The sequence below is a fragment of the Odocoileus virginianus genome, chromosome 28, assembly GCF_023699985.2.
Source record: "Odocoileus virginianus isolate 20LAN1187 ecotype Illinois chromosome 28, Ovbor_1.2, whole genome shotgun sequence".
Classification (NCBI taxonomy): Eukaryota; Metazoa; Chordata; class Mammalia; order Artiodactyla; family Cervidae; genus Odocoileus; species Odocoileus virginianus.
In genome coordinates this window covers 37697335-37721104 of record NC_069701.1, presented here as the reverse complement: position 1 = coordinate 37721104, position 23770 = coordinate 37697335, and the positions used below count along the sequence as shown (strand labels likewise).

Sequence of the window (23770 nt, the reverse complement as noted above, 5' to 3'; positions counted from 1 at the left end):
CGCATTTCCGCCTCTGGCGAATGGCTCGACAGTAGCGCGCGCCGCGGGCCCAGCTGCGACCCCGGCCCCGCCCCCGGGACCCCGGCCATGGACGGTGAGGGGGGCCCCTGACCCCGCGGGGTGGCGGCGCTGGGGCCGCGGTGACCGCGGCAGGAGGCCCCTCGCCGCCTTCCGACCCTTCGTAGGCCGATGGGCGCTGCGCAGGGAGCGGCCGGCCGGATGGTGGCGCGGGGTGGGGCGGGCATCGGGGGTCTGACTCAGTTTCCCTCTGGTTGTGGGGTGTGGGGTGTTGGGGGGGAGCGTTGACTCAGTTTCCCCCCGGGACCCGGGAGGGGGGGCGTGGGCAGTCCCAACTTAGTTTTCTTGTTAGGGGAGAATGTATCTGACTCAGTTTCCTCTCGGGATCGCGGGGGGGTGGGGGTGCCCTCCCTTAGTGTAACTTAATAGAAAAGACCGTGACTCAGTTTCTCCTGGTGGAGGGAGGCCACCATCCCTGGTTTTCCTCAGGAAAAGGGTGCTTCTGGCTCCCTTACCCACGCCCCTAGTTTCCCTGAAGTTTCCAGGTATCAGGCCCTGAGTGTCCGAGAGAAGGAGCCTGGCTCCCTCTCCTCATCGCGGGGAAGCAGGCCTTGCCTGGTGAGGACAGGATGTGGGCTCCTGCTGACCCTTGTCTCCCTCTCCTTTCAGACCTCTTCCCCCTCATCTTCCCCGCAGGTAAGTGGACCATCCTTTCTCAGTGGGTCGGGAGGAGCTCCCCAGGGTCAGGGGCGATGGGGTCAGCCGGCTGATGGGGGCTGGCCCGCCTGTCCTCTGCAGAGCCGGCGCAGGCCTCCGGCCCCTATGTGGAGATCATCGAGCAGCCCAAGCAGCGGGGCATGCGCTTCCGCTACAAGTGCGAGGGCCGCTCAGCCGGCAGCATCCCTGGCGAGAGGAGCACGGACACCACCAAGACCCACCCCACCATCAAGGTCAGTAGAGCCCCAGAGTGGGGGACGCAGAGTCAGAGGGCTGGGACTTGCTCCCAGCCCCTCCCCCCCACCCCATCCCGAAAATGTGTCTGGGAGTTCGGTCTGGAATTCCCGCCCTCTAGGGTGCTCTCTGTTCTTTGGACAGATCAATGGCTACACGGGGCCAGGGACAGTCCGCATCTCCCTGGTCACCAAGGACCCCCCTCACCGGCCTCACCCCCACGAGCTTGTGGGGAAAGACTGCCGGGATGGCTTCTATGAGGCTGAGCTCTGCCCCGACCGCTGCATCCACAGGTGAGCTCCCTAGGGGTGGCAGGGGGTGGTAGAAGGTGGTGATGACATGGGAATAGAAGCGGGCAGTTATATTGCTGTTACAATGTTAATCGTTTCTGGACAGAGGGCAGAATTCCTCACTGCTTGCTCCCTCCCCAGCTTTGCAAGCTGATTCTTTTATTTTGAAATTGTGTATCTCCTCTCTCCAGTGGATAGGAGGAGCTGCATGTAAGCTCTATGGCAAAGGTGTGGGTCCCTAATCACCTCTGAACCCCTAACCCCTGTGGCTGGAGTGTCACATCTCTTGTAGTCAGAATGAAAGCCATTGAACCAACGGTCTCCCCTGAAGCTTATGTACTGGTTGACAGAGGCAGACCATAAATTAATGTACAAATAACTGAACAAGATACTGTTAGAAAGTCATTTCAGTGATGAAAATGAAGCAGTAATAGGTTGGAAGAATAGCCTGAGGTGGGGGGGCGAAGGAGCTGGTCCCATTCCTTTGGACTGGGAGGTCAGAAAGGCCTCTTGAAAGTAAGACCTAAATGTGAGAAAGCAGAGAAGCACGGAAGGAACATGCCCAGCAGAATGAACAGGTGCAAAAAGCTTTGAAGTGGGAATGAGTGTCATGCCTTTGGAGAGGGGAAAAGAAGGCCCTGGGGCAGAGGGTAGGGAGCTGGCAGGGACTGTGACTGGGGCCAGGCGGCAGGGCACAGGGCCTTGTCAGCCACAGTAAGTAAGGAGTGGCTTTCATCGTGGCACAGTTGGGGGGGGTGGCAGCATTCAGTGGGGTTAAGAACGGAGTGATCACCTGGTGAGTGGGTGGGGATAAGGGGCAGAGTCGGCAAGGCAGGAGGGCGCAAGCTCTGCTGGAGACAGTGGAGCTTATGCCTGGGGGACCTCAGCTTTCAGAACCTGGGGATCCAGTGTGTAAAGAAGCGGGACCTGGAGCAAGCCATCAGCCAGCGCATCCAGACCAACAACAACCCCTTCCAAGGTGAGGGCGGCGACGGCGGAGGCCTGGGCCTGCCCGGAGCACCTCCAGCTGCTGTACCCTTTTGAGGCCACCTTCACCTCACGTGTCCCTCACCGGCCAAGATGCAGTGCCCATTCAGTACATACTCCCGTTCAGTACATTTTACCATTGGAGAAGCAGACCGAGAGTGGGGACGTAGGGGACATGACATCCAGGGTCACAGGTGGAGTCAGTGATGGGTCTAGAACCTTCCCACTGCCCTCCTCTAGGACTCCTGCTATTTCACACACCTTCCAACAGCCCTCCCAGCCCAGAGCTACCCGCACACCCCGCTCCCGCCCCAGCTCCATCCCCTGTCCCGGCCTCATCCCCGGCCCAGGCTCTCCTGACCATCGGTTTTTCTGACAGTTCCCATAGAAGAGCAGCGCGGGGACTATGACCTGAATGCTGTCCGGCTCTGCTTCCAGGTGACAGTGCGGGACCCAGCAGGCAGGCCCCTCCGCCTGGTGCCTGTCCTCTCTCATCCCATCTTTGACAACCGTGAGTGGTCAGGGAGCCACAGGAAGGGGAGAGGGATGGGCCTGTGAGGAGGAAGGGAGAGGTGGGGAGGGGTGACCTGCAAGAGGTGCTCTGACTTCGTCCAGTCACCCAGCGTATCCATCCTCCCTTCTGTGCCCAGCGCTGTACTGATCAAAAAGACGAGTCAGAGGAGACCCAGATCTGCCCTCAAGGTGTAGCGTCCAGGCTGGCAGGGAGTCGGATGGGAGACAGGCATTTCCAGCCCATGACGAGAGGGTGGTGTGCCCAGAACTGTACCGATGACGCCAGGAAATGAACTTCCAGGAATGAGATAATGTTAGAAACTAAGAATTCAATGAGGAAAGCTCACAGGAAGTTTACAGATGGATTGGGCTGACATTGGTCAACTGCAGTTTTAAAGTAGCCAGTAGGATACATGAAAATAAAAAGGCTTTGGAGCCTCAAGGCCGGAAAACCAGGATGAACCAGTGTGTAGAGGGGTGGGGGACTCAGGAGGGAAGGATTCATTGCCAAAGTGGGTATGAATGGGTCTTGAATACTGCCTGGGTCAAGGGGAGAAACAGCAGTTGTGCTCACTTTGGTTCTCGTAGGACTGTATGCAGAGATGTTTACCTTTTTGTTTGGGGTTATGTTCTTCAGGCCTACAGCAGAGCTGGCCACAGAGTAGGTGCCAGTAGATAAAGAGTTGCTGAATTGGTTGGTGTGAGGAGCCAATGGGAATGGTTGAACCTTGGCTGCAGAGGTGTAGTCAGCACACTCTGGACAACCTTGACCCTGGGCTGGGCAGGAGCCTTCTTTTCCTGCAGGTCAGCCCGGGAGACCGCCGGTGGTTCAGGGCTTCCTCCCTTATTCCTACACCCTCAGGCGCCCCCAACACCGCCGAGCTCAAGATCTGCCGGGTGAATCGGAACTCTGGGAGCTGCCTTGGCGGGGACGAGATCTTCCTGCTATGTGACAAGGTGCAGAAAGGTACACAGCCGGAAGGAGGGCTGGACCCGGGAGCAGGAGGCGAGGGGCAAGGCTGAGCAGGTGCGCTAAGTGTTAGGGAGCTGGCTTAAGCACTGTCCCCCACTCCTTGGGGACAGCAGGGCCATGCATCTCGAGAGGCAAGTATCGGCAACTACAGGGGGCGGCGGGCTGGGGGAGCTGAGCACCCACGCGGCCACCGTGTCTCCTGCAGAGGACATCGAGGTGTATTTCACGGGACCAGGCTGGGAGGCCCGAGGCTCCTTTTCACAAGCTGACGTGCACCGGCAAGTGGCCATTGTGTTCCGGACGCCGCCCTACGCAGACCCCAGCCTGCAGGCCCCTGTGCGCGTCTCCATGCAGCTGCGGCGGCCTTCCGATCGGGAGCTCAGCGAGCCCATGGAATTCCAGTACTTGCCAGACACAGGTACCCAGCTGGGCAGGGGAGCAGCAGGGCTCTGGGCTCCAGCCAGTGGGAGTGAGGCCGGGCTGGATGCCACAGCTGTGGGTGAAGGTCAGAAGCTGGGGTTGGGCAGAGATTTCCATAGTAATCAGACTCTTCTTCTCACCTCATTTAATAATGAAACCCAAGACTTACTGAGCTCTTGTGACATATGTGACCCTATTCCAGGCACATCAGTGAATTACCTGATTTTATTCTCTCATGAACCTCTTGAGGTGGGAGATAGCATCTAACTTGCTTGAGGTCACATAGCTAGTGAGTTATAGACCCAGACCTCATTTGAACCCAGGCCGTCTGGCTCCAGGGACCTGTTGCCTCACTGTATCTGTACTTATCACCACCACACAGTAATGGTGTGGTCAGGGCTTTCGGGCATCTGCTCAAATAGGAACAGCCAAAGTGATCCTTTATCTGAAGCCTGTCATCCAGCCTGAAAGTGTGTCCTGCCCTGGGAACTGTCTAACAGTCTGGAAAACAAGGCCTGAAATGGCCATCAGATCATTCCACCAGATGAGGACTGAGTGTCCACTCGGCACCAGGATCTGCGCCAGGTATTCTTAATATAAAGATGAATAAGACGTGTTCCCTGCTCTTTGGGAGCTCGGTTACATGAGGAAGACACACATGCAAAACAGAGCCTTACGGAACAGCGAGGTGTGTGCAGAATACTGCGGGAACTGGAACCGGCTGCGTGGAGGAGGTAGCGTTTAGGTTGGAGAAAGACCCAGAAGCGCATTCTCTAGGAGGGTGGAGCAGAAGGGCCGGGAGAGGGCATAGCACGTTTGGGGACAGCTTTGTGGCAGGAGTTCACGTCGGGCGGTGAGCAGGCCCTGGCAGAAGGGCCTTGAAGGTTGGACTTGCATTCATCCAGGGTCACATCCTAAGGCCTCAGGAGCCACCAAAAGTTTCTGAACAGAGAAGTGATGTGAGCAGGTCTGGAAGCAGCGTGCAGAGGATCTGAGAGCGGGGGACACGAGGTGGGGAGGTTTTGGAAGATGTTCCAGTCGTTCCGGGAGAGAAGGTGCTGTGTGAACCTCACAGACGGAAGGCACGAGAGTCTCCCCCACCGCTGGCCTCCTCTGGGACCCTGAGCCCCACGGGCCCTTTGTGTCCTCCTGGGAACCTGTGCTCTAGCTGTTGCCTCTGCTCGGAATGCTTGGCCCCTGGATCTTGACATGGGGGTCAAGTCCCAGTGCTTCCCGGAACCCCTAAACTAGATTCCTTGACCTTACTTCTGGTGCTGTTCCATCACCCTAGGTCTCGTCCTCAGAGCTCCTATCACTTGTGTCCACGCCCCAGTGTCACTTGGATGTTACAGCTTTGGGGAACAGGAACCTTGTCTGCTTACACAGGGCCATACTTCCAGTGGCTCAAATAGAGCCTGGCACGCAAGTGCATGGTGAATGTGTGTCTAGAGGGTGAATGGTGGGGAGTGAGAAAGAGGAAGCTGCTGAGGATGTGTCCAGGGTTTGGGAACAGGGCACAGAGGTAGGGCGGGAACACCGAGGGCGAAAGAGCCAGGATCAGGTGTTTGAGGTGAGACGGTGACGTTGGCTTTGGGCTGTTAACATCGAATGCTTTGGGCTTATCCAAGTGCTGCAGTAGTTAGAGAGTTCAGAGAGCTCCAGACTGAACTTGGAAACCATCAGATAGAAGATTAAGAGTCTGTTGAAGTCTTAAGCCAGCCTGTCATACCTGGGCTGCCCCCACCAGAGAGCAGAGCACGCAGCACCAGGCCTGGTCAGGGCTGGATGGGGAGCAGGGACATCAGCCGTGCAAGTGACAGAAGCCTGAGGTGGGACCCTGTGACGGCTGCTGGCCCCTGATTTGGGGGCACCCATGTGGCCTTTGGAGGGCAGATTCAGCTAACGGAGGTCTTCTCAAAAAAGTCATGCCACTCTTATAATTGTGGAGTGTCACAGAGTTGTGCAGCTCTACTCATTGGCTGAGGTTTGGAGAAACGGTCTTAGGAAAGTTTGTCCTCTCGCCTACCCCCCGAGGGTCCTTTGGGAGCTTTGGGGGTCTACTGGTACAAGGACCCACTTCCCGCCCTTGCTTTCCCAGACGATCGTCACCGGATTGAGGAGAAGCGCAAAAGGACATACGAGACCTTCAAGAGCATCATGAAAAAGAGCCCTTTCAATGGTAAGAGAGGGCAGTGGGAGAATCAGAGAGCAGTGGGCAGAGAGGGGACCCTGGACACCAAGAACTGACCCAGCTTTCACCCCACAGGACCCACCGACCCCCGGCCTCCGACCCGGCGCATTGCTGTGCCTAACCGCGGCTCAGCCTCCATCCCCAAGCCAGGTGAGGATTTCCTTAAGGTCATTACACCGGAACTGTAGGCTCAAATCTGTTCTGCCCGTGGTTTTGACACCTCTTGGAGGGAGTCGAGCAGTCAGTCTCACCAGCAGGTGTCTGAAGCCTGCTCTCTGTTGGGCTCCTGTTTCTCAGGGTCTGAGCTTTGGTGGCCTAAAATCAGAACCAGCTGGGAAGCGGTGAAGGTGCCGATTCCCGGGCCCCTTACAGACCTGGGGAATCAGGCTTGGGAGGTGTGTCCCAGGAACCAGCACCCTCCTGGGGATGAGAACCCCTGTGGTGTTGGTTAAACCCACACTGGATGCCTTGAGATGCAGAAGTTTCAACAATGCAGTCTCTGCTCTCAGCTTTCCATTGAAGTGGGGCAACCAAAAAGTCACCTCTGAAGTAGCAAAACAGCACACTGTAATGTATGTGCTGCTGTGTGTCTCAGAGAAGAAGGAAGAGGCACTGCTCCCTGCCGGCTGCGCGGGTACAAGGTTGTGCCCGTTCGGAAAGCATCCCTTCCTCTAAAGGCTGTGAGAGCTTTGTGGGCTGGGGTAGACAGGCGGGACTCCACGGAGGTGAGCCTGGAACTGGGCCCTACAGGGGAGGCCGACTGGGTAAGAGGAGGGTGCGCCACGGGGAAGGGCTGAGCCTCAGCACCTGAGGCAGCAGCAGGGGCAGAGGATGGGGGCCGCCTCTGAGGCTTTCTCTGACCCCTGCCTCTCTTTCTCTTCTCCAGCTCCCCAGCCCTATTCCTTTACGCCATCTCTCAGCACCATCAACTTTGAGGAGTTTTCCCCCATGGTCTTTCCTTCTGGGCAGATCCCAAGCCAGACCTCGGCCTTGGCACCAGCCCCCAACCCGGTCCTGACCCAGACCCCAGTCCTGGCCCCAACCCCAGGCATGGCATCAACCCCGGCCCCGGCCCCAGCCCCAGGCATGGCATCAACACTGGCCCAGGCCCTAGCCCCAGGCCTGGCTCAGGCTGTGACCCCGCCTGCCCCCAAGACCAACCAGACTGGGGAAGGGACACTGACAGAGGCCCTGCTGCAGCTGCAGTTTGATACCGATGAAGACCTGGGGGCTCTGCTTGGCAACAACACTGACCCTGCCGTGTTCACAGACCTGGCATCTGTCGACAACTCTGAGTTTCAGCAGTTGCTGAACCAGGGTGTACCCATGGGCCCCCACACAGCTGAGCCCATGCTGATGGAGTACCCTGAGGCTATAACTCGCCTGGTGACAGGGTCCCAGAGGCCCCCTGACCCAGCTCCCACTCCCCTGGGGCCCCCTGGGCTCACCAATGGCCTCCTCTCAGGGGATGAAGACTTCTCCTCCATCGCGGACGTGGACTTCTCAGCCCTCCTGAGTCAGATCAGCTCATAAAGGGGTGACACTGCCCTGCCCAGAGCAGTGGGTTAGCAAGGGATTGAAGCCCTCCCAAAGCACGCACTTATGGATTCTGGGAGGGTGTGCTCCAGTTGCCCTCAGCTTCTTTGGGTGATGTCTTCCTGGGGAGGGGGGGTGCATTTTATTCTTTTATTGGCAGTATCTCTCTCTCTCTCTTTTTGGAGGTGCTTAAGCAGAAGCATTAACTTCTCTGGAAAGGGGAGAGCTGGGAAGACTCAGACTCTTCCATCCCTTCTCCTGATGTTTGGCTCCAGGCTCTACAGAAAATTCTGGGGTCCCCCAACGCCACCCTCCAGCTTATAGTACTCTCCTAGAGAGATGGGTAGGCTGGAGCTATGGCCTTGGAGGCCACAAAGCCTTATTACAAGTGTCTTCCTCAAATTGTAGATTCATTTATACCTTGAGGCAAAATAATACCCCTGTTACCTGCCCCTTTCTGGTGCTGGCATTCTTTGTGCCTAACTACCAGCCTTTGAGGGCCTGGCCTTCCCAGCCTGCAGAGGTCTCTGCCAGCTCTTCCCTTGCTGGGCTGTGGTTGAAGGGGACTGGTGGGGCAGTATTGGCCCTCTCCAAGACCCAGGGAGGTTCTCTTTGAGACTGCTCTGTTCCTCCTCTTCTCAAGTGCCTTAATAGTAGGGCAAGCTGTTCAGAGTCAGGAGGAGAGCAGGCTGGCTGCTCTCCAGTCAGGAGGCTCAGTTTTTACTGAAGAATCAAAGCATTTATAGACTATTGCTTTTTCTACTCTGAACTAATAAATTTGTTGCCATGCTGGCTAGAGATTTGTCTTCTTTGAGCACACTCTTTGCTGGTCATTTCAGGCTGGATGTTGGTGATACAGAGTTGGAGGCACACATTTGCTGGAGGAATACATTGCCACTGGGGAGCTTGCAGCCCAGAGACATCCGTGGAAACTACTAGCTACCAGCCAGTGGATGAAAGCAGGCGGCTGTGGGGGGCGAGGGGAAGTCCCAGCCTAGCGAGAGCCCGGTTGGACCCAGGAGTTGTGGGGATGGAGCATTTTCAGGAAGGGCTTCACGGAGGCCACGCTAGCTTCAGGTCTATACATCAGAAGAGGGGCTAGCCAGCATTTATAGGTAAGCGGGATAAGAGACGATGTTGGAAAGATTCGATGGGCCAGTCTGTAAAAGATAAAGAACGCTCGGCTAAGAGGTTGGAATTTCATCTCAAGTGGTTGGGGAGGGAGGTGTCGCATCAGTTGGGGAAAGGGAGGTGCCAAGTGAAGGTCTGTCCTTTCATACCCTGCCCTGGGAGGACCAAGGAAATCTTATATCCGAAGCCGCCTCCTCTCCACCACCGCGCACGGCCCAGGAGTCCTGAACAAAAACCAAGCCACGGCCCAAGGGCTAGAGCCGGACAACTTCCGTTTTGTCTCGACGCACGCGCAGTAAAGCAGAGTCAGCCACCGGCCCTAGTGAGCGAGGGCCTGCCTTCCCGAGTGCGCATGCGCACAGATAACTTTCTACAACTGGGCGGCCAGGCAGTGCGCTTCGGCAAAAGCCCGTCCTGAGGCCGATGGTATCGCAGGGTTGCGGGAGAGTGAAGGCAGGAGCACCCAGGTATTAGTGAGACGTTGCTGCACATCTAGCGAGTCCCCTGGGAACACAGGAGGCCCAGGGTGCAGGCTCCGATGGCGTCTACGAGGAAAGATGCCAGCTGGCGGCGGAATGCTGGGGAACCGGAAAGCATCTAGCGACTTGTGCTGCGCTAAAGCGTTTCTGTCGGGGGGGCGGGGTCTGAAGCAGGTGGGTCACCCTGGGGCCTGGCCAAGCTGTACTTACGCCCGAGGGGCGGGACCCAAGAGCCGTGGCCGGGTCAGGACCTGAGCGGACGAACCCGCCGGCAGTGCGTGGGGAGGTGAGGTTTACAGCTGCTGCGCTGCGGCCGGGGCCAGGGCGAGCGCCGGGAAGGACCTGGTGGGGTGGGAAGACTCCTCACAGGAGGAAACTGATGGCCCAAACTGCCCGCAATGTCGCCAGCCTGAGGCCCGGAGGGAATTAGTGAGTTCGGGTCCTCCACCTCAGGCTGTGCCTCGCTCTTCTTGGCTTCCCCAGTGTCCTGAAGTGACCTCCCGTGCTTCCCCGAAAGCCCTCTCCTGGCCCTTCCCACACTCCCTGAGTGACGTCATCATGCCCATGGCTCACCAGTCCCAAATCTCAGACTTCTCTCTCCTGTGCGCCCGCCCTCTGGACATCTCACCCTGACATCCCTCAGGTCTTTCAAAATCTCGAGGACCCTAGCATCCCCGGCCTGCCCTTTCCTCTCAGTCATGGCCTTACCAGCCTCCAGGGCTCCAGTCAGAAACCTGGCCACCTCCGTGGATTATGCACCTTCTCCCCTCGCAACTCGAGTTCACTTCCTCACTTGGTCCTGGCAAATGTGCCCTGTTCTCCCCATCCCCACGGCTATCCCCTAGTTTAAGCTACCACCTCGCCTCCTGGGGCTGCAACTACAGCTGCCTCCCTGGCCTTACCTTCCCTGTAGGGCTCTGACACCCAAATCTCATCACCCTCCCTTTGAACATCTACCCACCCATCACCAGACCCGTTTTCTGCAGACTCACAGTCAGAGAGTAACCAGAGCCGTCCACCCTGCCTGTGAGGGCTCCTCACTACAGTCCACCAGTGAGAGCTGGGACCCAGGGCTGGGAAACCCAGTGCTCCCATTCACAGTCCTTTCTGATTCAGCTCCAGCCTCCTTGACCCTGGGTCCCTGCAAAAGCCAATCCAGTCCAGTAGGCTCCCAACTGGTCCTACCCAGGATACCCTTGACTTCTCTATCTCATGAACAGGACAGTGAACCTCTGAAATTCACATTACCTCCTCCTCATCCCCTGACCCTGTTTTTCAGAGCCTGGCTCATCCTGCCAAAGCCTAAGTCAGTGGCCTGGGTCTCAGCAGGGTTGGACAAGGCATGGGATGCTGGGCAAGTCAGTGCCCTGTCTGAGCCTCAGATCCCGAAAACAAAGAGTTTAGACACAATCTAAGTTCGGACCTGCTGATGCCATTCATGGGAAAGAGCCCAGCCTGGTGAGGAACAAGGGGTCAGAGGCTGGTGAGGAGGAAAGTGAGTCGGAGACATGGAAACATCTCCCCGGCAGCTAAGGCAGAGAAGCTCCTACCTCTGGAACTGGGCCCTGCAAGATCTGGCCAGGTGACTGAGGAGTGCCAGGCTTGGGGGCTCAGTGTCTGCAGAGAGGAGAGGACCTCCTGTACTGGGGCAGGGCCTTTAAAGGGGGGCATGGTCAGCACCTTCCCTCCTGTGCCCAGCAGGTCCGCTCTCTGCCTCTGATCTCAGCCTCTCCGGTTTGGTTCCAGGGCAAGGGCCTGGCTCCTACAGTTAAGCAGAATCAGTACAGAGTGTGGCGACTTGCTTCCCCACAGACCAAATAAATGTTTGTGGGACAGAAGACAAGGAATGGCCTAGCCTCAGAGAAGCCCCGGTTTGTGGCAGCCCAGCTCTGAACAGCGTCCCCAGGGCTTCCCTCACCAGTCCCGGGAGCTTGGTTGGAGCCTATGGGAGCAAAACCCCTTCCCCCATCAGGTCATGAACACCTGTGTAGACACAAAGAGCAGTGGCTTCTTTATTCCCTGAAGTCCCCTTTTCTCCACAGAATATTTACAAAGAAGGGTGGGGTGAGGGCAACTGTGCCACCGAATGGTGGGCTGGGGAGTGGGGCAGTGCTAAGATGCGCCTCGCGCAGGGAGAGTTCCTGAGGAGGGCCCAGTTTGTGCGGCCCAGAGGCCCTGAGCGGCCGGGAGCTTCCAGCAAATCTGCAGCCAGGCTTAGGCCTGCCTGCGGCTCAGGCCCGGTCGGTGGCGGGGGAGCCCAGCTGCTTGGAGGCCAAGAGCAGGCGGGTGGCTGCGCTCTCCGACTCGGCCTGCAGCCGCCGGTTGTTGTGCCGCAGGCTCCGCACCTCCTCCTCCAGGGCCGCCCTGTCTGCCTTCTCCTGAGGGGGTAGGGGGTGAGGGGAGGCAGGAGTCAGGGTGGCTGGGCCCCAGCCCTGCTCCCGGGGCATCCCTGACTCCCCGCGACCCGCGGCCACCGTATCACCTTCTGCAGGTCATCCTGCAGCTTCCTGAGCATGGACTCCAGGTGAGAGACCTTCTCGGACAGGCTCCCGGGTTCTGGCCTGAGGACAAGGAAGTCGGGACTCAGGGGGACCAGGGCTGGGGGCAGCACCACGGGCTGGTACCCAGACCCACCCGTGTGAGAGGGGCCCAACCCCCATCTTCTGACTCAGGTGTCCAGAGCTTCCCTCTCATGCATGGGCGTGAACACTGGGCATGGGGTGAGGGGTAGGTCGGTGGGAGGCTTACTCAGCATCAGACTTCGGAGTTCCCTTGGCGTCTCCACTCTCGGGGATGGGCTGTCCTGTGGGGACAGAGGGACCGTCCGGGCAGGTAAAGCGAGAGAGCCCCACTCTGGCTCCCGCACCCCTGATAACCACCCCCTACCCCCGGAGCACTGTGGTGGCCTCACCCTCCCGGGAGAGCGACTCCAGGATGGTGTTGCAAGTGGAGGCAATCTCCGAGATGGACTGCCACTCGTCTTCCAGGGTCTCGCTGCCCGCCTCGGACATGACTGTGGGCAGCGGGGGTGGGTTCAGCCAGGGAAGCGCAGGCCAGACCCCCTCCCACTCCGCTCCTAGAGCCCACCCCACCCTAGCTCCAGACTCACTTTTGCTGATAGAGTTCCTCAGAGACAAGGTTCGTGGCAAAAAGGAGGCCCTCAGCTCCGGGGCCGGTTCGTCCTTGTCCTCAAAGCCACTGGGGCTGCCTGGCCCGTCCTGGGGTGGGGGGGCGGAAGTGGGTATAGATGGGGGATGGCCACCATGACCACTGTGCCCACCCCGGCTTGTGGGGCTCCAGAACCTTGCTTCTGCTCACCTGAGCGGACGGTGCCTCCCTGCCCGCACTGGGTGCTGCCGGCTTGGCCGTGGTGGCGAGGAGGAGGTCCGGGGTGGTGTTGGGCAGGACTGGGGCCTCGTCGGACAGGGAGCTGCGAGGAGGGGGACGGCTCAGCACTGGGGCTGCGCCTGCCCGCGGCCCCTGCTTGCAGAGGCCTCCCGGGCTGCAGGAGAGGGGAGGCCGAGGGGGTACCTGCAGGGTGACGGCGGGTTCTGGCTGTGCAGGAACTCGGTCCTCTCCTCCGCCAGCTCCCCAGGCCCCTGAGGACCACCGCTGTCATTCAGGCACACTTGCAGCAGCTGCTTCGTGTCGGGCAGTAGGGCCTCGGCGGGGGCCTCATCCTGCACCGGCTCCGCAGCCCCCCGCCGGCTGGGCTCCTGCAGAGACAGCGTGTACAGCTCCGAGAAGCTCCTGCGGGGGGAAGAGGGGGTCAGGAGGGGTGTCCAGCACCACCAGTCCCACTCCCAGCTGTGCCGGAGGCTCGCTTCCAGGAGGAGAGCACTCCCAGCTGCCTAACAACAGTGAAAGAGGTTTGCCTGGCTGCTGGCCATTGTTCCCACAGGCATGTGTGTGTGTGTGCTCAGTCACTTCAGTCAATGTCCGCCTCTTTGCGACCCCGTGGGCTGTAGCCCACCGGGCTCCTCTGTCCATGAGACCTCAGTTCAAATCACAGGGCTGCCTGCGCGTATCCTGAGCAAATCAAATATCTCCATCCGTGAAATGGAGATGATACTACTGATCTCCTGGCTTGCTGTGAGAGTTTAAATAACGTGGGAAAACCACTCCGTGTAGAGATCCAGAAAGTACTGCCTGGGCACAAATCCAGCCGCTTGGCTTTTTTTCTTTTTTAGCAGATGTGCCTGTTTCTAGAGTACTAAACACTAAGGATTGGTTTTTACGATCTTAAATGGTTGGAAAAACACACACACAAAGAATGTATCAATGGCATGTGAAAGTCGTATGAAATGCAAACGTCGGGGTCCACACTCATCAATTATGTGACATCTGTGGATGCTTTTGAGCACCTGTGAGAGAGTTGAGCACCTGCAGCAGGGACCAGATAGCCCAGAAAACCTGAAATACTTTCCATCTCTCTCTTTACAGGAGAAGCTTGCATGTCCCTGCTTTAAAGTAGCAGATAGTCAATAGCGTGTGTGAGGGTGTCTGTGAGAAAGCTAGTGGGAGCTGCACTTCGATCTTTCCGCAGTGAAGACAGTGCTTAATTGGCTTCCTTCGACGCATAAGAAACGAGTCGTTCGGAGTGATTAAATAAGAGACGTGGGGTTCTCTCAGAGGAAGGCCTCCACGCAAGGTTCCTGTGGCCAGTGGGACACAGTAGGCATAAGCAACGCGGTGGCCAAGCTGCCCGGTCCTCCCACCGCCCTGCATCCAAGCGCCCTGACCTGCGGGGCCGGCCGCTGTCGTCGGGGGGCAGGACGGTGACGCAGACCTTGGGCGCCGAGCGCAGCAGCTGAGCAGCGGCCTCGGGGCCGAGTCTGGGCAGCGTCTGGCCGCATACGCGCAGCAGGCGCGCCCCAGGCCGCAGCCCTGTCGTCTCCGCGAACGTGAAGCGCTCCACGTGCGTGATGAAGCCGGCGGCATCCACCTCAAAGCCCAGGCGGCCTTGGCCGTCGCGGGGCAGCGCCAACTCGCGGGTCTCGCAGCCGCGGCTCACCAGCTGGGGCGGGGCGGAGCGTGAGCGGCGCTGCTAGAGGACGCGCAGCCCCAGCGCCAGCCCCGGGACGTCCCAGGTCACACGAACCCTTTCCCACCCCCCGGGGAGGGCATTAACAACCAAGCCGCGGAAGACGGCCTGGGGACCCCTAGTTCCAGCTCTGCCAGGCTCCCGGACTGGGTGTGCCCCCGGTACTCCGAGTCTCCCTTTCGTAGGAGAGGCGGCGGAAACGAGGGGTCCCAAAGCAGGTTCCTTCCTGCCGCGCCCCGAACTTAATCCCGCGCCTCACCTGCAGGCGCGCCACGACCTCGCCAACGGCTTGGCCAGGGGACCCGTCGAACCGCAGCGTGATCGCCTCCCCGCGGCCGTAGTACAGGTCGAGCCGCTGCTCAGAGAAGGTCCAAGCCAGCACGTCGCGACAGGCGCAGTTGAAGACTACCCGGCCGTCGCGCGGCGCCACCAGCACCAGCGCCTCGGCCGAGATGCCCAGCAGGCAGGGCACCTCGGCGCCGTCGGGGCAGCCCGCCTCGGCTCCGGCCGCACCTCGCGCCCCAGGTGCCGCGCGCACGCCCCACACCAGCGCGCCCGCCGCCTGCAGCTCAGCGCCTGGGCCCCGTGGGGCTGCCCGCCGTCTCCCGCCCAGGGAAGGCAGGCCGAAGCGCGACGCCGAATCCAGCGACGTGGTGGTCACCTCGTTGGTGGCCAGGTCCTGCAGGTACTGCTGGCGCGTGCGCGTGGCCATGGCGTGGAACTGGCGTGCGTGGCCCGCCGCCTGCTCGCCATTGAGGGCTTTGGCCAGCAGGAGGGCCCGAAAGTCGGCGTTGGCCGCGAAGGGACCTCCGCCAGGCGGCAGAGCTGGCCCGAAGGCCGGCGTGTCCTGGGTGCGGCTCACGGCCACCCTATGGGGAGGGAGGCCGTAGTCAGGGACAAAGGCAGGGTCCAAGAAGAGGCACCCTTGGCAGAACTGGAACCCCAGGGCGCCCACCTGTAGGAGGTGTGTGGAGTGCAGGGCGCCTCGGCCCGCACCACTAGGAATATGTGCTGGAAGTGCGAGCGGATGGTGGTGGGGCAGAAGGGCTTGCTGCCCGGTTCCTGGAACACGATGGTCACAATGTCGTTGCCGATGTGGCGCTTCCGCAGGAGCTGGAGGTTAGGAGGAGTGGCATGTGAGCGGGGCTTCCCCAGTGCCTGCTCTTTCAAGCGAGGCAGAATCTGGGCATCCGTGTCCCCCACTGGCCCCCCGGTGCAGGGCTGGGGTGTCTGGCTTTGGGGAGTCACACTGGCTGGGAGAGAAGCTGGGGGTAGGCAGAGCTCAGGCCAAGGTCCCGCCCACGCAGCACCCCTCCCTGGTTCCCCAGAGCCCTCGTCACACCTGCTGCTGATTATTGGGGGTGTACGGCAGCATCGTGGATACGTGGAACATGATCTCATGGTCCTGGTATGTCGTGTAGAGGGAATGCGTGCCCGTGGAATCCGCTGTGGCCGGGGAGTTGGGGACACGGAAAGCAAGGGGAATCTGGGTGGCTTGGACCTGTCGTCCCTGCCCACAGGCTGCAGCCTCTGTCCCCCCGCCTCCCGCCCAGCAGGTAGAAAACTCTTTCCCACCACCAGCCAAGCCCCAGGCCATGAGCTCCAAGGGTCTCAGCCTTGTCTGCTCCCCTTCCCCAACCCCCGCCCCGAACCCCCACCCCCTCCCGCCACAGGATCCAGCCTGGAGTTGGGATGCTGAGATAGAATGACGACAGAAATGAGAAACGGTCTGCTAAGAGAGGCGGGGGCGGATGTCCCAGGAGAGGACAGATGTTGGCCTAGGCACCAGCATGTGTGGAGCAGCTGAGAGGGGAAGGCAGGCAGGAGGTCACCTCCCAGGAGCCCTGGGACCTTTCCAACACAACAGGCTGAGGCTGGACTGGGGCTGTGTTTGGGGGGTAGGGGGAGGTGGTGCCCAGAAACCCCCATGGCCCAGCTCCGGCAGTAGGGCACCAGAGCTTTGGGGGACATTCCCAGCCCCTCCCAGCCTTCGCAACCCCCGCTGCACGTCCTCGGCCTACCCAGAGAACTCTCCACCCCCGGCCCCGGCCCGAGGACAAGATGAGACAGAAATCTGAACTGGCAGCTAGTTCTTGCCAAGGCAGCCTGCCCTTCAGCACAGGTCTCTGCCCACCCCACCCGACCCCGACCCCCTGGGCCTCACTTTTGGTGTCCAGCTGGGCCCGGTAGCTCTCAAAGCCTTTGAGCCGCACCACGTCGCCCAGCAGGGTGAGGAACTGCATGAAGGCAGGTCCTGCCTCCTGGTTGTTGTACATCTCCTCCTCCGAGCCCTGGCCCGCCCGGCAGTACAGGATGCCCACCTTGCGCTGGAAGCTCAGCTGCGGGGGGAGGGCACAGGCGGAAGGCTCAGGCCTCAGTCTCCCAGCAACACCCCGGGGGCCTTGGGGCACAGACGGGACACTGGCCTGGGGGTGGGACTGCCTCTGCCCTCTCTAAGCCATGACCCTATCAAGTGGGTTCGGTCTCTCCTGCTCTGAGAGCTCAGGAGGGCAGAGGAGGACAAGGTGGGAAGGAACCAGGAGGCGGCTGGTTCTCATGGGACCACAGAAGACGTGATTCACGGAAAGGACCCTGCACAGAGGGTGCTCGATCCCAATCAGCGTCCGCACAGTCATCCTCCTTAGCCCAAAGCCAGCCTGTCTTCCCCCCTGGAGTCCCAGGCACCTCAACCCCAGTCTCTGGAGCCCCACACCACCTCTTGCCCTCTGCTCCCAGCTCCTCTGGCTCCTTTGCACCTGCGCTTAACTGTGCACAGCTCAGGGTGCCCTGCCACCGTGCCAATGAGCCCAGGGCCCTCCAGCTCCCGCCTCCCTTCTTCACAGTAAGCCTGTTTACACCCACAGTTCCCACTTTCATCACTCCTAACCCCTAGAGCCCCACACTTCCACCCCAACTTTTAAACCCCGAGCCCCTCTTAATGACCATGGGCATGGCTTCACCCTGACATACTCTCACCATAGTTGGCACTTGGGATAACTGGAACTTCACTTGGCCCGTGACCCCAGGGACTGCCCCCTTTGTGTCCGGGCCTCTTCTCCACACCTGGTCTTTGCCCTCAGTGGCCAAAGCAGCCGTCTCCATGGACGACACCCCCATCTCAGCCTCCAGTGCAGCCCCTTTCCTGGCTGCAGCTGCATGGATGTCCTTCTAGCACCTGCCACCTCACCTCCTCCCTGTGACTCTTCCCTCCCGCCCATCCTCCAGGGTCCCTGGCTCCACAAAAATGCCATTCCCAGGGGCCAAGGAGGAGGGGAATCTCACAACACCCCCACCAGCCACTCTGTCACCTCTGGTATTGTCACCACCAGGCCTGGCTTGGATGACTGCCAACAGCCTTCAGCCTGGCCTCCAGTGCAGCCCCCACACTGCAGCCAGAGGGCTGCTTGAGCTCTCAGATCTTCCATGGCTCCACAGCGCCCTCAGGACCAAAGGCCAGCCTTTGCCACCCTGTACCCCTAGCCCCACGCCAGCCACACAGAACTGCCCACAGGGCCCTAAGAGTTCTTAGTCTCTAAGCTTCACCCAGGTTGTTCCTTCTGCCCAGAACATGCCTGCCCTTCCTGGTTTGAACTCTTGCATTTCCTCTATGATGCTAACATCCTGGCCAAGGAAGGCAGTCAGCCCTACCCTGGTGCCCCACGGAGCCCTCAGCATTCCCCTTTCACTATTATCCTGCTCATCATTATCCATGGTTTTCTGTGGGTCTCTCCCCACCTGGCTGTGAGCTACTTGAAGACAGAACCTGGTCTAGACAGGTCTCCAGCATCCAGTCTGGAGCCTGGTACCAAGGGGTGAGGAAATGTTTGTTGAGTGACTGACAGATTGAATGACCAAGGAGGAAAGTCAGGGCCAGTGGGTAGTAGCTTTCGGCACAGGGAAGGGAAGGACTTCCAGCTGGCTTGAGTGGGCCCTCAGTGGAAGGAGTGAGCGCCCCAAACTAGCAGGAGACCCAGCACAGCCTTGCAGGGCAAACTGACAGAGAATGAGAGGGACTTGCAAGAAGAGGGGGTGGCAATCAGAGAGCGCTCCTCAGCGGACAGGCACATGGGAATTATCTAGGGATCTTTTCACGTGCAGGGCCGGAGTCAGTAGATTGGGGTAGGCCCCCGAACCTGCCTTTCTAACAAGCCCCCAGGTGATGTGGATGCTGCAGATCTTGAGAGGCAAAGTTACAGATGACCTCTCATGCCCTTCTTTTGAAAAGCTAGCTCTCTTGGGGTCCCTATCCAGCTCAGGATCAGGGTCAAGGCTGGGTGGCTGGGAGCTGGACAGACTCGGTTCAGACCAGGTCGAGCTCTAGGACGAGGGTGTGCCCTGCCCACTCACCACTTGCTTATCCAGAGTGAGGTCAAGGCTGGGTGGCTGGGAGCTGGGCAGACTGGGTTCAGACCAGGTCTAGCTCTAGGACAGGGGTGCCCTGCCCACTCACCACTTGCTCGTCCAGTGTGAGCAGCGTGCGAGGCACCTTGGGTGAAGCTGAGCCCAGGCGCAGGCAGGTGGGGCTCAGCCGTGGTGCCACATGCTCTAGAAGCTTCCTCGGGGACAGGCCTCGGGGGGGCCCTGGTGGCAGCGCGTCCTCTGAGATGGTGCCTCGGAGGGTCCGGAGCTAAGGACGGGGTTGTAGGGGTGTTCAGGATACACGCAGGCGGCTCCGAAGGCAATCTACGGCCTGGCTCCCATGACCCCGCCCCACCTGCGTGGTCCGCACGATGATGCGGTAGCTGTGCAGAGTGCCCCCTCCGCTGCTCTCCTTCTCCTCCCGCCGCAGGCTCACTGCCACCGGGCCCAGCGCCTCGTCCAGTCCGAAGAAGTTCTGGTGTTCTGCCGGGAGCAGGAGGCAGATGACTGGCCTCGCCCCTCAGTAGTCCCACCCTCGCTTGACCACACCCATCACCAAGTGCCCCTTCCAGGTCCCATCACACTAGCTCAGACCGTCCCCTCCTCAGCCCTGCCCACATTCTACCAAGCCAAATCCTGACTCCTGTCCACATCTATTATACACTTGGGCCCTAAGCCTCATCCATATATCTGGCCCCAGATCCAGTGGGCTATGCCTCCCTGCTCCAAAGCCTAGATCCTGCATGGCCTTGCCCAGCATGTCCATATTCTTCCCCAGAATATCCCTCGTGAACACTGATGATGACAAGGTGCCCGGGTGCAGGGGTTCAGATTTTAGCTCCCAGCAATGGCCTGAGGAAATCTCTCCCCAGCCCAGAGGAGTACGATGACCCGATGGAGGCAGAGGAACATGTCTAGGTGTGAGGGGAGGCCTGGCTTGGCTGCAGGGAGGTGGTTAGACCTGGGCAGCCTTGACTGAGAGACACAGCCTGACCCTTTACATAGCCAGGGACTCGACAGAGAAAGGACAGCACGCTGCAGGTGACCCCCACCTTTGCCATAGAAGTACTTGCGGTAGTAGCCGGCGCCCAGGTCTGCGTGCTCCAGGCTGTAGGCGGAGGTTCGGTTCTGCGGCTCCTCCAGGACGGACACAGCGGCGTTGGGCAGTGACGGGGGCACAGGTGGAGACACCGGTCCTCCCAGGCCCAGCTCGCCTTCACCCCCGAGCTCGCTCACAAAGCCAGGCGCCTCGAGCAGCAGATCTGAGCTGGCAGTCTGGTCCTGAGCTGCGGCTGGGGTCCCAGAGCCGGCCTCCGCCTGCGCCCCATGTCCCCGGGGCCTCGGAGACCAGTCAAAGAGCAGGCTCTGCACGTCGTAGTGGGCGAAGCAGCGGGGCTCAGGCACTGGTGGGAACTCAGGCTCTGGCTCCTCCGCCGGCAGCCCCAGCAGTGCCAGCGGGTCGGAGAAGAACCGGGCCGGGGGCGCGGCGGGGCGGCTGGCCTCCTCGTGGCTGTGGGCGCGGGCGCGAGGGCTGGCCGGCGTCGGGGGCCGGGCCTCGCCTGCATCGCTGCCACTGCGCACGAGTGGGCCCCGGGTCGGCCTGGGCTCAAAGGTGTGCGGCGTCAGCGGGGGCCGGGCCGGCTGTCGCAGCTTGCGGGCAAAGAGGTCATCGGTGGGCGCAGGGGCCGGGCCCCGCCGAGGGCTCCCCACGCCACCGCCGGCCCACATGGGCGTGCCTCGGACCTGGGGACCTGGCTCTCCGGGTGCCGGGCCGCATTGGCGGGCGCGGGTGGTTGGTGCCCAGCCAGCAGGCCGGTTCCTGCCCTGAGGGAGGAGTGGGCTGCTGAGAGGGGCCTGGGGAGAAAACAGGAACCCAGCCCCCAGCCTGGTCCTCCCCACGCGGGTTGGCTTCCGGCCCCCTCCGCGACCATCAAAGCCGCTTCCGCTTTCCTGGCCACTTCCTCGTCTGCCTGGGGCTGAGGTTTCAGCCCCCTCCTCCAGCTCAGCACCGGGCAGGGCCAGGGGCTGGGCTGTGGCGACCTTGGCCCTGAGGGCCTGGGAGCCCTGGGCCGCCCTGGGGCCGCCAGGGTTCCCCAGCTCCCACTCACACCTTGGCTGTGGTCTGGGCCCAGGGTGAGGGTCCCCACCAAGACCTGGCCCAACCAGACAGATGATTTGTCTCCACTGGGACGGGAAACCCATGGGGCCAACTGGTGTCTGGGTCCTGCCCACTTGACAAAGGGAGGACGTCCTGTCCCCAGAGACCTTCCTCCCTGCTCCTCCCACTTCCTCCAGGATCCCAGAGGAACTCAGCACCCAGCGGCTGGGCCTCAATGCCCTGGCCCTCACCGCCTCAATACCTCAAGGACTCAGGGGTTCCCAGGGGGCAGTGGCCAGTCAGCACGGACGGCAAGAGGACTTCCTTCAATGCAGGAAGTGGCCCCAGCTCTGGGCCCAGCCCCCTGCCCAGCCCCACATCCTGAGGAAGGTGCTGGGGTCACACCAGCTCAGTCATGGGACCTCGGTCACCCCAACCTGATGGACAGGTCTAGGCTCACCCTCCTGCAGCCTTCTGTGGCCATGCCTGGGGGGAGGGGAGGGAGTCCTGGTGACCAGGCCCCTCTGCTGGAACGGGGACCCTTGGGCACTTCGGCCTACCTGGCCACATAGAGGCTTGACAGGGCATTCTGAACCCCACATGACAATCAAACCGAAGTGCCCATAAGGGACTGCTCTTGCCTGAAGCAACTCTGGGTCAGCTAGGATTTGAACCTGGGCCTGTCAGTCCTCACCACGCTGAGCTCTGTGTGAGTAGGTGTGGGCAGGTGGGGGGCTGGGCTAAGGCTTGAGGTCTCACAGGATGTACGAGACGCCGAAGGCCCCAGGGACCTGCTAAGTGCGGAAACGTGTGGAGACCAGGGGCAGGTGTAAAGAAGGGGTGGTGTGAGAACGTGAGGCGGCCACCCTCAGACGAACCCAGGATGGAGTGGGCGGCTGGGGCAGGGCTGTGGGTGACCCACTCGAGGTGCAGGCACCTGCTGGCGGGTTTTCATGCGTCAGCTAGGGCTACGTGGGGCTGGGCTGGGAGGGGGTGGGGGCAGACGCTCTGCACCCCTCAGCTAGAGCTCCAGAACCAAGCGAGGGCAGGCCTTCAAGAGCTCAGGGTGCCTCCTCCCTTAGCTTCTCCTAGAACAAAGTTCTTGATGCTGACCCTGAGCCTCTGTACTCTCATCTCCAAAATGGGGTTAATTAACCCTACCTGTCCCTTCCCAACCCTGCCGGGAGACTGCAAGCAAGGGGAAGCGAGCAAAGCTGGCCATGTGTTAAGCGTATGGTGGCAGATGCAGGCCCTGACTCCATGGGCCAAGCTCCGGGGCCTGGGCTGTGGTGTGTGTGTGTGAAGTGTGTGTGTGATGGGGTGGGAGGGGACACGAGGCAGGGGTCTGTGCAGGCTCCCCCTCCGTGCAGGTCGAGCTCTGTGTATCTGTGTGTGCACAGCTGGGGGCTGCTTCTTGCTCTGGCCCACTGCCGGCTGGGCTCTGGCCCTGCCTTGAGGGGTGTTCTTGGGCTCTGCCCCCCACCCGGCAGCTTCACACAGGGTCCATTGAGGCCAGGACATTCCTTGCGGCCTGTGTCACTGGCGAGGAGGGGGCCGGCCCGCTCCCACAGATCCGGAAGGCCTGGCTGCCCCAGGAGGAGGCGCTGGACGCTTCCCAGCACATCTGGAGGTCATGACCCCACTTCTGCTGCCAGGGGGCGCGACAGATGTTTCCTCCCAGGCCAGGCTCGGGACTGGGGGGCGGTGTGCAAAAGCTGGGTCGGAGGCCGCCAGGGGAGAAGGGGAGCCCCAGAACAGGGGGTGCCCGGCACACAGCCAGCAGGCAGCCAGACAGTCGCCAGCTCCTCTGAGAGGAGCCGGGAATCGCCGCATCCACTCACTCATCCGCCACAGACCGGGCCGGGCTGTCCACGCAAAGGAGGTGGGGGCGGCACCAGTTAGAGGCAGGGGACTGGACGTGCTGACTTGGGACTGGAGCCCAGTGGGAGGTTGGGAGGGTGCAGGCGGCAAACTCGGCGAGGATCCCCTACCACCCACACACCACCCTGGCTGACCGGCAGGCCACCTCCCCCCCTGTCCAGCCCGACACGGTGCCGCCGCTCCCCCGCTCCCGCCGGTACCTCTGGGGCTCCCGCCCGGCCGTCTCCTCCTGCGCTGGGGTCCCGCTGCCTGCTCTCCGGCGGCGGCTCCGGGCGCCGGCTCCGCCTGGGGGCGGGGCCACGCCGGGGGCGGGGCCGGGGAGGAGGGGCGGGGCCGGCCCGGGAGTCCTCCGCGGCGGGAAGCGCATCGGGCGGGGACTCGAGGCCTGGCCGCGGTCAGCGCGGAGCGCAGGCGAACCGCTTGCCCTGAGCCAGGCCCGGCCCGGCAAGCTGTGAAACTGTCGGGCCTCTAGCCCTTGGCCGAGAAACCGGAACAAGTGTACCGGCCTTCCAAACCAATTTTGGGGCTAGACCGGGACGCCTAGTGTTGGGCTGCAGGCCTGCACACAGACCCAAGTACTCAGGAAGGGCCACTATTCATGAGTATTTGTAAGCGCGGCTCTACACACAGTCTCATGTACTCTTAAAAGGCCTTAGATGGGTGTCATCTCTTATTTACAACTGGAGAAACTGAGGCTCAGAGAAAGACTGGCCAAGGGTTAGGCTGATAACTGTAGGAACCTGCCATTGGAGCTAGAAATCTTTGAACATTTTGGCGTGAGAAGCAGAACAACTGCAAACTTAAGGTCAAGGTTTAAAAAGGGAACAGGCAAGTGGCAAAGAGGATCCAGTCCCACTTGAGCCCCACCCTAGTCTAACCTTGACCTCTTTGTGCTCCTC

At 60.8% G+C, this 23770-nt stretch overlaps 2 protein-coding genes and 1 long non-coding RNA gene across 5 annotated transcripts; 1 reads left to right on the top strand and 2 right to left on the bottom strand.

The window, feature by feature from the left end:
• The first annotated feature begins 10 nt into the window (after positions 1-10).
• Positions 11-8675, top strand: RELA (RELA proto-oncogene, NF-kB subunit). The gene is made up of 11 exons (XM_020906459.2): positions 11-94; positions 688-714; positions 817-968; positions 1114-1262; positions 2147-2238; positions 2626-2757; positions 3622-3726; positions 3938-4150; positions 6251-6331; positions 6419-6493; positions 7230-8675. Exons 1-11 carry the CDS (start codon positions 88-90, stop codon positions 7874-7876), a joined length of 1680 nt encoding a protein of 559 aa, XP_020762118.1. The 5' UTR covers positions 11-87; the 3' UTR covers positions 7877-8675.
• Positions 8048-9305, bottom strand: LOC139031891 (uncharacterized). The gene is made up of 2 exons (XR_011484397.1): positions 9160-9305; positions 8048-9039 (listed from the first exon to the last, which is right to left on the bottom strand). It is a non-coding gene; the product is annotated as an uncharacterized lncRNA (long non-coding RNA).
• Positions 9306-11477: 2172 nt separating this feature from the next.
• Positions 11478-23155, bottom strand: SIPA1 (signal-induced proliferation-associated 1). 3 transcript variants are annotated; one of them, XM_070457648.1, is made up of 16 exons: positions 23072-23155; positions 19945-20716; positions 19248-19375; positions 18984-19160; positions 16698-16872; positions 15876-15979; positions 15489-15646; positions 14793-15402; positions 14232-14506; positions 13021-13239; positions 12808-12919; positions 12599-12707; positions 12401-12502; positions 12238-12292; positions 11972-12050; positions 11478-11867 (listed from the first exon to the last, which is right to left on the bottom strand). In XM_070457648.1, the coding sequence occupies exons 2-16, from the start codon at positions 20618-20620 to the stop codon at positions 11721-11723; spliced, it is 3126 nt and encodes a 1041-aa protein (XP_070313749.1). In that variant the 5' UTR covers positions 20621-20716; positions 23072-23155; the 3' UTR covers positions 11478-11720. The 3 variants fall into 3 exon arrangements, with proteins under 3 accessions (XP_070313749.1, XP_020762117.2, XP_070313750.1); XM_020906458.2 differs by lacking the exon at positions 23072-23155 and having other exon boundaries at positions 19945-23021; XM_070457649.1 differs by lacking the exons at positions 11478-11867; positions 11972-12050; positions 12238-12292; ... (3 more) ...; positions 13021-13239; positions 23072-23155 and adding an exon at positions 13249-14144 and having other exon boundaries at positions 19945-23026.
• Between the last annotated feature and the right edge of the window lie 615 nt (positions 23156-23770).